The sequence below is a fragment of the Schistocerca gregaria genome, chromosome 6 (genome assembly GCF_023897955.1).
Source record: "Schistocerca gregaria isolate iqSchGreg1 chromosome 6, iqSchGreg1.2, whole genome shotgun sequence".
Taxonomy (NCBI): domain Eukaryota; kingdom Metazoa; phylum Arthropoda; class Insecta; order Orthoptera; family Acrididae; genus Schistocerca; species Schistocerca gregaria.
The window spans coordinates 227,423,898-227,438,729 of NC_064925.1; the positions used below are offsets into that span (position 1 = coordinate 227,423,898).

The 14,832-nt window shown below is 44.5% G+C and overlaps 1 protein-coding gene across 1 annotated transcript in view; it reads left to right on the forward strand.

The window, feature by feature from the left end:
* Nucleotides 1-11,129, forward strand: part of LOC126278813 (serine-rich adhesin for platelets-like) — a 96,508-nt gene extending 85,379 nt beyond the window's left edge. Inside the window, exons 5-6 of the mRNA XM_049979087.1 lie at nucleotides 3,041-3,167; nucleotides 10,863-11,129. Of these exons, the coding sequence (XP_049835044.1) occupies nucleotides 3,041-3,167; nucleotides 10,863-11,031 (296 nt within the window). The 3' untranslated portion in view covers nucleotides 11,032-11,129. The remainder of the gene's footprint in view (nucleotides 1-3,040; nucleotides 3,168-10,862) is intronic.
* Nucleotides 11,130-14,832: the final 3,703 nt, after the last annotated feature.

Genomic DNA, 14,832 nt, shown 5'->3' on the forward strand with positions numbered 1-14,832 from the left:
GGAATACTTCTAGAGAAGCTCAAATGGTTTAAATCATACCTAACTGGAAGAGTGCAGAAAGTTGAAATAAGCAGTTCACATAATATGCACAAAAAAAGGTGATTTCACAAAAAAATTAAAAATATTGTCATTTAATATTTTGTGTAATGTAATATCTTGTATACACACCTTTTATTAACCTGACACGTTCCACATCATTACGAAGTGTCGTATTCATGATCTATGGAAGAAGTACTAATCTAATCTAATCTCTAATCAACAGAGGAAAGTCCACTGGACCTGACGGGATACCAATTCGATTCTACACGGAGTACGCGAAAGAACTTGCCTCCCTTCTAACAGCTATGTAACGCAAGTCTCTAGAGGAACGGAAGGTTCCAAATGATTGGAAAAGAGCACAGGTAGTTTCAGTTTTCAAGAAGAGTCGTTGAGCAGATGCGCAAAACTATAGGCCTATCTCTGACATCGATCTGTTGTAGAGTTTTAGAACATGTTTTTGCTCGCGTATCAAGTCATTTCTGGAAACCAGAATCTACTCTGTAGGAATCAACACGGATTCCGGAAACATCGATCGTGTGAGATCCAACTCGCTTTATTTGTTCACGAGACCCAGAAAATATTAGATACAGGCTCCCAAGTAGATGCCATTTTCCTTGACTACCAGAAGGCGTTCGCTACAGTTCCGCACTGTCGCCTGATAAACAACGTAAGAGCCTGCGGAATATCAGGCCAGGTGTGTGGCTGGTTTGAAGAATTTTTAGCAAACAGAACACAGCATGTTGTTCTCAATGGAAAGACATCTACAGACGTTAAAGTAACCTTTGGCGTTCCACAGGGGAGTGTTATGGGACCATTGTTTTTCACAAGACATATAAATGACCTAGTAGCGTCGGAAGTTCCAAGCGACTTTTCGCGGATGATGCGTTGGTATACAGAGAAGTTTCAGCATTAGAAAATTGCAGCGAAATGCAGGAAGATTTGCAGTGGATAGGCACTTGGTGCAGGGAGTGGCAACTGACCCTTAACATGGACAAATGTAACGTATTGCGAATACATAGAAAGAAGGATCATTTATTGTATGATTATATGATAACGGAACAAACACTGGTAGCAGTTACTTCTGTAAAATATCTTGGAGTATGCGTACGAAACGATTTGAAGTGGAATGATCATATACAATTAATTGTTGGTAAGGCGGGTGCCAGTTTGAGATTCATTGGGAGAGTCCTTAGAAAACGTAGTCCATCAACAAATGAGGTGGCTTACAAAACACTCGTTCGACCTATACTTGAGTATTGCTCATCAGTGTGGGATTCGTACCAGGTCGGGTTGACAGAGACGATAGAGAAGATCCAAAGAAGAGCCGCGCGTTTCGTCGCAGGGTTATTTGGTAAGCGTTATAGCGCGACGGAGATGTTTAGCAAACTCAAGTGGCAGACTCTGTAAGAGAGGCGCTCTGCATCGCGGTGTAGTTTGCTGTCCAGGTTTCGAGAGGGTGCGTTTCTGGATGGGGTATCGAATATATTGCTTCCCCCTACTTATACCTCCCGAGGATATCACGAATGTAAAATTAGAGCGATTCGAAAGCGCACGGAGGCTTTCCGGCGGCCGTTTTTCCCGCGAACCATTTGCGACTGGAACAGGAAAGGGAGGTAATGACAGTGGCACGTAAAGTGCCCTCCGTCACACACCGTTGGGTGGCTTGCGGAGTATAAATGTAGATGTAGATGAAAAGGAATTCTTCCTCCTCCATGACAACGCAAGACGTCATCCAAGAAGAGCTCACATAGCTTCAGCGACCCAACAGCCCGGACATCGCACAGTCCGACTCCCATCTGTTTTGCCCAACGAAAGAAGTACTCCACGGGAAGCAGTACGTGGATGATGGGGAGATTATTGGTGCAGCGAGACTTTGGCTCCGACGTCGACCAGCAGACTCGTACCACACAGGCAAACAATAAGTAGGCGTACGTCCGTCGCATTGGACGGATATTATGTTGAAAAGTAGGCATTTCTAACCAAAACAGTGAGGAATATAGCGTATTGGAATCCTCAATAAAACCATCCTGCTTTCAGGAAAAGATGTGTTGCACTACTTATCGAACGCCCCTTGTATGTTAACACACGCTGACTTTTCGTTTGACAGTCAAGCTCTCTTCATTTTTTCTTTGATACATCCACTTTGATACACAGTCTGTTTCACTTCACCAGTCTTGTCGTCGACAATTCCATACACCATTAGTTCTGAAAAATTGGGAGAAAGTGGGCACAATTAATGGCGAAATGCCATTTATAAAAACATTCCAGGAATTTTATCTAAAAGGATGATTTCGCCACGCTTTCTCCTTGCTTCTGGTTAGCCGTTTGCTTTGTGAAACCCATCATCATCTCCCACAGGAAGGGGATATTCGTTTCTCTGGTCCCTGTCACCGCCTCTGATAGTGATCATAATCTGTGATCTACCTACGCCGAGTGAGCGAGTGAGACAGAAAATTCCTGAGCCCAGGACAGTGGTTTTTTTTTTTTTTTTCAGGAGGAGAGAGGATCTATCTGTGTGATGTACGATACGAAGTACGGCTGTCGGTACAGTAAGAGGGCAATAAGGGATTTGGAGCAGTTGAAAAAAATGTCTCTTATGATCCAGTGCCGTTAGGATTACGTATAGCAACTCCGCACCGAACACTGCACATACACTCTGAAGGTGAATCGCGAGGACAGTGCTAACAAATGTTACAGAGCAGCCAACCATCCTCTCCGCTTGTAACCATCTGTACGTGCATTGTTAGAACTACTGCGATTATCAAACACCGTAAAATGACATTTTCGAAACTATGCTGGCAGTGCTTTATTTTCAAAAATCTATCAGAAGTAAGTTATGTTTTGGAGTCCTTAGCACTTCACGCGGAATTTTCCTCTAACACTCCGGTAAAAAATTAATATCGGTCACATTAATGCAAGATAATAAACTTTATGGGGATAATCAGTGGGAGGAGGGGACTTACTCTGGTGCCTGTGTGTGTGTGATTTTTTTTTTTTTCAGTTTGTCCAGCCGCGGTGCCGTCCGTTCCAGTCACCTGCAAGGCAGCGCTGGAGGACTGGACCTGCCTCTGTGACCGCCCGCTCTCCAGGAAGAAGAAGGCCGCTGGAAAGACAGCTCCAACCGTACAGTAAGCTACAGTAGTTAGTTCTCGCTCTGCTTACTTCTAACACTTTTGAGTGATCCTTACCAGGACGCCCTGCTCAAGCCAGAGCTTCTGACGCCGAAGTGTTCGTTCCTCAGTCCCGTTTCGAGAAACTGAGCTTCCAAGAAGAACGTGTGCACTGATTTACATCTGGAACTTCTTATCACTGGTCTTTACAATCTCGCCCAATCCCAACTCCCTCCCACCCCGGTTCATTGCCGGTAATATACTCAACATTGAGACAAGTGATGAAATTGAGGTGCGCAAGACGCTCATTAAATGCATCCAACAAATTACGCCACAACTAATTTGGTTTTCGTAAAATAAGCGAAAATCACAAAATCTGCAGTGATTCGGGAATACTGAATATGTTATTAACAATGTGGGAAGACATAAAACAGTCTCAATGAGTAAAGAGTGTCAGATGCGCAAGTGACTTTGATCGTGCTCCAGTTAGTGGAGAACTTAGTAGATGATGTCGGATGCTCGACGAGACACTTGACGGATGATATTATTTAGTGCCAGACAAAAAGAGTTCAGGGCTCAGAAGATATGTTCGAATGTCAATGTAAATTCGTACCACTACACGCCATCGGTGAGTATCTAAATTATTAGTGTTGCAATACTCTGTGAAAGATAGAACGGCCACCAGATTGCATTAGTGATGTTCGTGTTTAGTGAGGTTATCGGGCCTTGTAGACTATACAGTATGAGGGGCATGAACAGCGCCAGATGCTGAATGATCACAGTGAAGGACACGTACAGGCCACATACTCATGTGAGACAGCGTTGTCAGCACCTGACAGTTTGAAATGGGGTCCTTGCAGGTCTTCATTTGGCAGGCTGGTCGAACAGTGCAATATACAGACTGGGCGGCTTTCGGATGTCATCATGGCTCGATGTTGGACAGCATGGTGACATGACGGCAGGCATGACTGTGATCAAGGTTCCAGTCGACCACGCCTGACCACTACAATGGAAGATCACCGTACTGCACCCCAAGCATACCTAAGCCTTTCACATGAGCACCTGCCATCCGAGGACAAGTAATGGACTCGATATAACGCGCTATGACATTTCCCGCCATCGGCCAAAGATTAGAGGCATCTGGAGTAGGAAATTACCGTCCCATCTGGAGGCTTCCATTAAACAGCAACACATACGGATGCATTTGGAGTGGGGCTACTACCAGGCAGCATGCACTGGTCATGAGTGGCGTCGCATTGTGTTTAGCGATGAATTTCGGTTCCGCACAACACCGGATGACCATCGTGGGCGAGTATAGCATAGACCTGGGGAGAGGCCCAACTCTATCACTGTTTCGGAGAGGCACAACGGTGTTACTCCCTGCGTCATGATGTGAGGAACCATTGACTATGCCTTCAGGTCCCGACTGGTAGCCTTTGAAGGAACTATAGTGGAACAGCTCAACTATTACCTATCGTGAGACAGTGCCGTGGTGATATTTTTCAATAGTTCAGTGCTCGTCCAGACATAGCACTTGTTAATATGAACTGAGGTATTCCTGCGGCTAGAAGGTCTACAGATCTGTCGTCAATAGATGTGTGGGACCAATTCATATGTCACCTCCGTTCCAGAGGTAATATCGAGAATATCAAGAGCCAGTTACAACAGTTGTGAGCGAGGTTGGCTCAGGACAGAATGCAACGTCTTTATGACGCCATTTCCAACCGAATCATGCAAGCATCCGCGACAGAAGCGGTGAAATGTCATACTGATAATTGGACTCACACTGTCGTGTTCTTTGTAAATTTGACGCTGTAATATAATCACTGAAATAACATCACACACCCTCTCAGTCCGTGAAGTTTTACTTAGTTTCTTCCTCCACTTCTGCGTTCTCACTTTCGTGTCACTCGTTGTATTAGGGAAGTCACACAAATAGGAACTTGTAGTGAAATACAGGAACACTCGGCGAGCATTGCCTTTTTGTACAAGGAGTGACAGTTGATCAACACAAACAAAAATAATCTTACTAATTCCTGACATTAGCAGCAAAAGGGAAAATGTATCTTAACTATTATAGAAAATTTCATTAACAAATTATGCAAAATATTTTAATTGTCTAGATTATAATCAATACAGAAAATTAAATTTGATTATTAGTTTCGGTTTTTCGCAAAACCATCCACAGGTCTGAAAGAACAAGCAGATACCATTTTACTTTAGAAGACATTGACATAAACAGACTTCAGGATTATACATTTTTCAAGATGAAGTAACGTAGAAAAATTAATGACATACCAATCACTGAGTCACGTATACAGTAAAGCTAAACCGCATCGTCTGCATATCTTCGTACTACGTAAGAAAGGAAAAGCAGCTATCAGATGAACGTGAGCCATTATCAGTTTTACCCTAGTGCAAAAACAGGGAAGCTATAAGCATGAGTGTCACACTATTCTCACGTTAGAGCCAATTTCAGTAAAGTGTTGGCTATACCAACGATATAAAAAGAGTGGCTATAAAACTAAAGGGGTAAAACAAAACTAACAGTTTCGTTACAAATAATGAAACAGCATCAGAGCTGTAAGTTGCGATAAGAATACCACAGGAATAATCCATGATGATGATGAGGTTCCATACTCCGAGGAACGTACGGGCCGATGCGGGAAACCCGTACCGCCCTACTAGGCAAGGTCGTAGCGGAGGTGTTTTTTGCATTACCTTCCTCCAACCGTAATGGGGATGAATGATGATGATGAAGACGACACAACAACACCCAGTCATCTCGAGGCAGGGAAAATCCCTGACCCCGCCGGGAATCGAAGCCGGGATGCCGTGGACGAGAAGCGAGAACCCTACCCCAAGATTACGAGCTGCGGACAAATAGATATTATAAAAATGCAAGGAAGTATGTACACTGTCGAAAAAAAATCGCAACATAAAAAATAATTACCCTGGAGTAATGAAATTTAGGGAGCACGTTTGTCTAGGTAACATATTTAACTCGTTAATGTTGCAAGATTGCAGGTTAATGTAATCGCAAGATAAGCTGTAGCACATCTGAATTGCTGGTAAATTAAAACCCGGTGTAACAGCTAGAATTTGAATGCTAGCATGAAAACGTCCATGAATTGTGTTATAGAGGTGCCAGATGTCTGTTTGTGAGATGGAGTTCCATGCCTGTCGCATCTAGTCGGTCAATACAGGGACGGGTATTGCTATTTATAGATGACGTTGGGGCTGTCGTCCGATTATGTCCCATATGTGCTCGATTGAGGACAGGTCTGGTGATCGAGCAGGCCAAGAAAAAAAAATGGCTCTGAGCAGTATGGGACTTAACAGCTGTGGTCATCAGTCCCCTAGAACTTAGAACTACTTAAACCTAACTAACTTAAGGACATCACACACACCTATGCCCGAGGCAGGATTCGAACCTGCGACCGTAGCAGTCGCGCGGTTCCGGACTGAGCGCCTAGAACCGCTTGGCGTCCACGCCCGGCCAGGCGAAGAAAAATGTCGACAATCTGTAGAGCACGTTGGGTTACAACAGCAGTATGTGGGCAAGCGTTATCTTGTTGGAAAACATCCCCAGCAAGGCTGTTCATGAATGATAGCACAACAAGTTGAATCACCAGACTGACGTACAGTTTTCCAGTCAGGATCCGTGGGATAACCACGAGAGTGCTCCTGCTGTCGTACGAAATTTCACTCCATATCATAAGTCCGGATATAGATCCAGTTTGCCTAATACTCAGACAGGTTGGTTGCAGGCTTTAGACTGGCGTCCTCCTAACAAAAGGCCATCTCTGGCACTGAGGCACAACCAGCTTTCATCAGGAGACACAACAGGCCTCCACTCTGTCATCCGACGAGCTCCCACTTGGCACCATTGAAGTCGCAAATGGCAATAATTTGGGGTTAGTGGAATGCACGCTAATGGGCGTCTGTTTCGGAATTGTTCTTCAAGTAACCTATCTGTAACAGTTCACTGTGTCACTGTTGTGGCAACTGCTGCTCAAATTGCAGCTGCAGATGCAATACGATGTGCCAAACCCATACGCCGAACCCGATGGTCTTCCCTGTCGGAGGTGCCACGTGGCCGTCCGGAGACCGGGCTTCTTATGACCGTACATTCTCGTGACCGCCACTGCCAGTTCAGCGACGTTTGTGTGGACCCCGGGCCACATCGGCATTCCAGGAAACGAACGTGTCGAGCGGTTGGCCAAGCAGGACACTACTTCGCCACCCTAGAGCTTGGCGTCGTGGAAAGAGACCTCCGGTCAACCCTACATCGCAAGGTCCGCGATGTCTGGAGATCTGAATGGTCTGTCTTGAACACGCCAAATAAGCTTCGCATGGTAAAGTCGTCCACGGCCGTATGGAACTCATCCTTGAGGAGCACGCCTAAGGACTCAGTTGTTCTCTGCCGTCTCCAAATTGGACATGCGCAATTGACCCACAGCTATCTCCTTCGCCGTGAGAACCCGCCCAAGTGTCGCTGTGATGCAGGGCTGACAGTGGTCCATCTTCTGACGGACTGGCCCCTTGCGGCAGTCCTTTAATTTGCCAGCTGCACTTCCTTTAATTCTAGGTGACGATGCCTCTATAGCTGGCTCAGATTTACATTTTATCCGTGCAGCTGGGTTTTACCACTCACTCTAGTGTGGGCGCTCCCGCATGACTTCTCAGGCTACACCCACGCCAGTGACTTTTAATTGTGACGTGGATACCAAAATAGTGTATTTTATGGTAACATGTTGTGTTGGTACCTCTATCAACGTTTTCCATCTGGAGGTTCTTCGTTTGTCGTTGAGTGGTTGACCTTTTACCTGATCCATCAACCACTGTAGTCTGTTTTACTCTAGTCAACTATTTGCTCTACTCCTTTTAAGTGTCCTCTATTTTGTGTTATTGCGGTGTTCATTTTAACTCTGTACCCCTTCGTGTTCCCTCCTTCTGTGTGCAGAGGTTACGCTTTTACTGTATAGGCTCTTTATAAGTATGTCTGTTTGGAACAGGTGACTGATGACCTCGATGTTTAGCCCGCATCAAACCCCAAAACCAACCAATCAACCACTGCCAGTACTCAAGTACAGTGGCTGCATTCCTGCAAAGTCTTTCTGCAGTATCGCAGAAGGAACAACCAGCTTCTTGTAGACCTATTACACACCCTCGTTCAAACTCAATGAGGTGCTGATAATGCCGTCTTTGTCGTCTTAAAGGAATCCTTAGTAACATCAACTCACCACGTTCAATCTCAAACGTAACTAACGCTCACGACTGTTACAGAGTGTATTTAAAGCAAAGCCTGATTTCCATCCTCATAATAGCGCTACTGGCACCACTCTTATGCAACTGGAGCGAAATTTGAACTGGCACGCCTATCGACTTTCGTTTATGTTGCACAACTCCTTCTTAATGTTGCGATTTTTTCCCTTTGTGTTTTAACCAACGAACACACAATAGTATCATCTACTGATACGAAGAAAAGTATTTGATTCAATAGACGGAGGATCAAGAGATAAAATAGAGAAATTGGTGTTAAAGCAACAGAATTTGGTGGTAAAGTTAAATTAGTAACGCAAAATTTTGTACGTGGCTGCACGTTCAGAGACCGTGAATAGTTACAATTGAAAGAAAAACAGCCCTCGGTCACTATTTTTAACAAATTAACCTGGTTCCAACACTGCTAGAAGTGTCTTCCTCAGAATTTAAAACAAAGAATGGTCTATATTCTATAACATGGTCACAGAATTGTGACTAAAAACGTATGATAGGGTATAAGTATGGAATCATCGTGACAGACTGGCAGTACTTGTATGTCATTTATAAAATAACAAATATGCCAAAAGGGGTATTAGTCACAAAGATATTTAAGGTAAAGAAAACTGTGATGGCGAGCCACTAAGGGCTGTTCGTTACTTGCGTGGTGCAGGCTGAAAATGGACTGTCATAATTCTGTGACCACGTCATAGAATATAGACCATTCTTTGTTTTCAATTCTGAGGAAGACACTCCTAGCAGTGTTGAAACCAGGTTAATTTGTTAAAAATAGTGACCGAGGCTGTTTTTCTTTCAATTGTTAAATTAGTAAAGATAATTTGTGAGACCTAAAGAAATACAATACCTAAATTAAATTTATGGGAAGAGTACTTCGGCCACTTGAAATAAAAACCTGTACAGCACAAGGCAAGCGTGTTTGCATGGTTGCATTCAACATTTTGGCGCTTACTCCGGTTGTTAATGCACCAGCATTTCACATTTGCAGTGGCTTATCTCGCGTTTCCATTAACCTGTGATCTTGCAATGTTACTCACGTAAATGTGTTACCCAGACAAATGTGTCCCCGAAATTTCATTACTCCACATTAATACTTTTTTGTACTGCGATTTTTTTTCGTCGGTACATTTTGTGGGGAATTACTGATTTTAAGGTATAAATCTGTTCTCTGCGAGATCTCCCCATTCGAAAATCATTCCTAGTTGTTTGTCTACAATTTCTTCAACATTCATTATATTTCCGCAGTGGCTGAGTGGTTCTAGGCGCTTCAGTCTGGAACGGCACGACCGCTACGGTCGCAGGTTCGAATCCTGCCTCGGGCATGGATGTGTGTGATGTCCTTATGTTGGTTAGGTGCAGGTAGTTCTAAGTCGCTCGGCAACAGCTACAGTTAGCAATAATGTTGTGAGAATGTAAAAGGTGAACGACCTGTGGCGTAATTTGTTTACTATCGAAGCGCCGTCGGAGATGCACTGAGTTACTGAGTTTGAAAACCACGGTGCGAAAAACGGACAGAAGAAGAACACTTTTACACATTCTTTTGTTGTACGAGATATTCTCGATGAACAGTTACTCAGTTACTCATTTTCTCTTGTAACTTGTGTCGGAGGCGCATGTCTTGCCGCCGTATTATTATTGTTAAAAATAATACTATTTTAGTGTAAAGTAAAAGTGCAATATTAAAAGTGCAGTACTGCATAGCAGTAGATTTATTGTGCGACGTGTATGTGAAAACATCAAAGGAATTATTTTCATTACGAGAAGTGCCAGACAAAACGGCATCCATGTTAAATCCTTCATTGCAGTGTAAGTTCATCTATTAATTGCCATAAATTCAGAGTTAAATGGAACTGGTGTATGGACTATTTATTTACTACAGAATCTATGTCTCACTCCTTCATGAAGTTATTTAATTTTCTTTATGTTTCTGCCAAATAGAGAGTTCACAGTCACGAATTTTTTCGTCGAAATCGTACGGAAGCTGCATGCTGCGTAATATTTTCTCCGCGCCATATTCTACTGGTAAATACATGATAAACTACGGTCCCTTAGGAAATTCATGTTGAGCTATCCAGAAATAATTATATTTTGAATAGGCATTTACTCTCCTTTGCAACTCAACTTCCGACTGATCAGACGATCCAACAAGAAAAGCCGCACACTGTCGGCGATCGCAAATATATTTCCACCGCTCATTATGGCAATATGTTACAGCACAAAAGTAAACATATTGTTATAATTAGCGACTACGAACGGGGACATTTATAACTGTGTGTTTATGTATACACATTTCGTAAACATATCGTTATACCTCAGATGTTAAGTCCCATAGTGCTCAGAGCCATTTGAACCATTTTTATTATGCTTCATTCGTTCTGGTTGGAAGCTACCAACAATGCCATCGTGCGCCCTAAGTTAAGTATCAATCCACAGGCAGCGTCGTTGGACGTGGCAGAGGGTGCTTCTGCGCTGCGTGCCGGGCCTGGTGGCGGTGTTGCTGTGGCTGTTGTGCGTTTGGTGGCTGTGCGGGATGCTGCGACCGCTGTTCTGCGCCGAGAGGCGGCGCAGGGGCGTCTGCACGCCAGTCTACTGGGCGTCTTAGTAGCTGCGCCACGGCACCACCATTTGTCTCCATCGCCGCGCCCGACGACGTACAGGGAAAATTTGTAGTTGATTACAAAGTAAAATTCTGTCTATGGACGGCTTTGCTTTCTTTTTAACCGTTCTGATCGCTTTCCTGCCATGAAAACTTGTGATGTACTCGGACAGTGTAGCGCGTATGATGCACTACTGGCCATTAAAATTGCTACACCACGAAGATGACGTGCTACAGACGCGAAGTTTACCCGACAGGAAGAGGATGCTGTGATATGCAAATGATTAGCTTTTCAGAGCATTCACAAAAGGTTGGCCTACCATGTGCTGACATGAGAAAAGTTTCCAACCGATTCCTCATACACAAACAGCAGTTGACCGGCGTTGACTGGTGAAGAGGTGTTGTGATGCCTTCTTTAAGGTCGGATTGTAGACTATCGCGATTGCGGTTTATCGTACCGGGACATTGCTGCTCGCGTTGGTCGAGATCCGATGACTGTTAGCAGAATATGGAATCGGTGGGTTCAGGAGGGTAATACGGAACGCCGTGCTGGATCCCAACGGCCTCGTATCACTAGCAGTCGAGATGACAGGCATCTTATTCGAATGGCTGTAACGGATCGTGCAACTACGTCTCGATCCCTGAGTCAACAGATGGGGACGTTTGCAAGACAACAACCATCTGCACGAACAGTTCGACGACTTTTGCAGCAGCATGGACTGTCAGCTCGGAGACCATCGCTGCAGTTACCCTTGACGCTGCATCACAGACACGAGCACCTGCAATGGTGTACTGAACGACGAACCTGTGTGCACGAATGGCAAAACGTCATTTTTTCGGATGAATCCAAGTTTTGTTTACAGTATCGTGATGGTCGCTTCCGTGTTTGGCGACATTGCACATTGGAAGCGTGTATTCGTCATCGCCATACTGGCGTATCACCCGGCGTGATGGTATGGGGTGCCATTGGTGACACGTCTCGGTCACCTCTTGTTCGCATTGACGGCACTTGGAACCGTGGACGTTATATTTCAGATGTGTTACCACCCGTGGCTCTACCCTTCATTCGATCCATGCGAAACCCTACATTTCAGCAGGATAATGCACGACCGCATGTTGCAGGTCATGTACGGGCCTTTGTGGATACAGAAAATGTCAGATTGCTGCCCTGGCTAGCACATTCTCCAGATCTTTCACCAATTGAAACGTCTGGTCAATGGGCGCCGAGCAACTGGCTCGTCACAATACTCCAGTCAGTACTCTTGATGGCCGGCCGGAGTGGCCGTGCGGTTCTAGGGGCTACAGTCTGGAACCGCGCGACCGCTACGGTCGCAGGTTCGAATCCTGCGTCGGGCATGGATGTTGTGTGATGTTCTTAGGTTGGTTAGGTGTATGTAGTTCTACGTTCTAGGGGACTTATGACCTCGGCAGTTGAGTCCCATAGTGCACAGAGCCATTTGAACAATTTTAGTACTCTTGATGAACTGTGGTATAGTGTTGAAGCTGCATGGGCAGCTGTACCTGTACACGCCATCCAAGCTCTGTTCGACTCAATGCCCAGGCGTATCAAGGCCGTTTTTGCGGCCAGAGGTGGTTGTTCTGGGTACTGTTTTCTCAGGATCTATGCACCCAAATTGAGTGAAAATGTAATCACATGTCAGTTCTAGTATAATATATTTTTCTAATGAATATCAGTTTATCATCTGCATTTCTTCTTTGTAGCAATTTTAATGGCCAGTAGTGTAGTTTCAGTTCGCACGCGTGACTGATGAGTACAATCTAGTACACCCATCAGCAGTTTCAAAAAATGATAGTTCGCAATGATAGTTCATGTCAAGTTGCCTTAGTCCTTAAGTTTTTGCACACCAGTACAACTCGATGGAGTGCCCTTCATAAAATAACTACACTTCCTTTTTGAATTTTCTGTGAATACATGGTGCGAAATATTGTTCAAAAATGGTTCAAATGGCTCTGAGCACTATGGGATTCAACTGCTGTGGTCACCAGTCCCATAGGACTTAGAACTACATAAACCTAACTAACCTAAGGACATCACACACATCCATGCCCGAGGCAGGATTCGAACCTGCAACCGTAGCAGTCGCACGGTTCCGTACTGCGCGCCTAGAACCGCGAGACCACCGCGGCCGGCCATCAGCAGTTTCTCAGTACCCTCCAGAGTACGTCCGGAAAAGATCCCTGGCAGTTAAAAGTGGGCTTTGCTGCAGCTCTAGGTAAATGTGTTGCCAACGCCCTTTTGTCCTTTACGTTTGGATGCTTGCAACAATGTTGTCAGCTGTCAAGGATTTTCTCTCGTCGATGAAGCGTTTTATTTTATATTTTACAGCCAAATATCGCTTTGGCTGCTCATGTCTTCAGCAGCACAACACACGGACAGCTACAACATAAACGGCGGAGCTGACCTGATATAGACTACCTTGCTGTCTCTAAGGTGACGTTCTTATTATGTTAAGAAGGCCGTCCTGGCCTGAAAATAAGTGTTAGGACCATTACGAGTTGGTCCTGCAAAGTCGGACAGCGCCAGCCTAAGGAAGGAAAAAATTCCTGTTACATCATTAAAATTTTTGCATGGGCTAATGCACAGAGCACTAGCTCTAGGGATGGGGGTGAGCCAACCACACAACTACTCGACTAGTAAGTGAAGTGAGCGCAGGACTGCTGCCCCAGTCCACTTCCATGTGGTTCTTCGGCGGTTTCCTCATCTGCGAGACGAATACAAGACAAGTCCATTAATTACGTCTGAGGAATACAATATGCAAACAGTTTCTTCTTCCTCTTTTCTACAATTCGTGTACAACGCTTGGAGCCTGTTCCATATCCAAAAATTATCTTTCCATCTAATTTCTGACCTTTCTACGTCTCTTCTTCCATTTGGTTTATAATTTAACTCCAATTTCGGGCATGGTGTGCTGTCGACCCATCGCACATGTTCACGTTACCAGTTGTGGTACATAGTTTCATTACTTTCTGATGTTTTCATATTCAACTTCGTTTCATACATTACCCTCTGTAGAATATCTTCTTGATCGTCTCATGAGTTTTGCTTGTGCCCCGTGTGTTCTACTCAATGTTGTTTTTGTTGCAAGACAGCACTCGCTATCACGTACACCCATAACTTGATTGTCGTTTCCTGTCTGGTCTTGTTGAGCTCGCACAATAAAGAACCGCATATACTCAAATGTTTTCAAACTTCGCTAGTTTCGTGTCAGTATCTTTATCGCTAGCACTGCCTCTCTTTACGCAGATAACTTAAGCGGTAAGGCCATTGTAAGTCATATTGCGTTCCCCGGAAAACCAAGGCATCGTCAGCGTAAAATTAAACATTTAAAATATATTAAAAGCCCTGCCTAAGAAGACCTTTGTCAATGATTAAAAGAACACCATAGCTATACATTTATAAACGAAAAAGAAAAGGAAACACAAACAGTACATATGTACAATGTCAAAACCATTACTTAAACTTAATAGTGGACGCTCCACCTCACACCGGCCTATGTTCGATGGGTCATGACCCACCATAAACTGCAGCTACAAATGGTCGCTCACTTACAAGCCAGACCCGCTACCTATGCACATGCGCAAGAACTCTTATGTCGACGGGCGTCGTGGGCGAGGACCATCATTAACTTCTTCTCGGCCATCCCGGAACCTTTTTAACCACTTGTTCACGGTTGGTTCCTTCGGAGAATTGTCTCCGTAAACCTGTTTCAAACACTCAAGAATCTCACGGCCATACTTGCCTATCTTTGGAAGAAACTTGATGTTGACGCGCTGTCCCTCAATCAC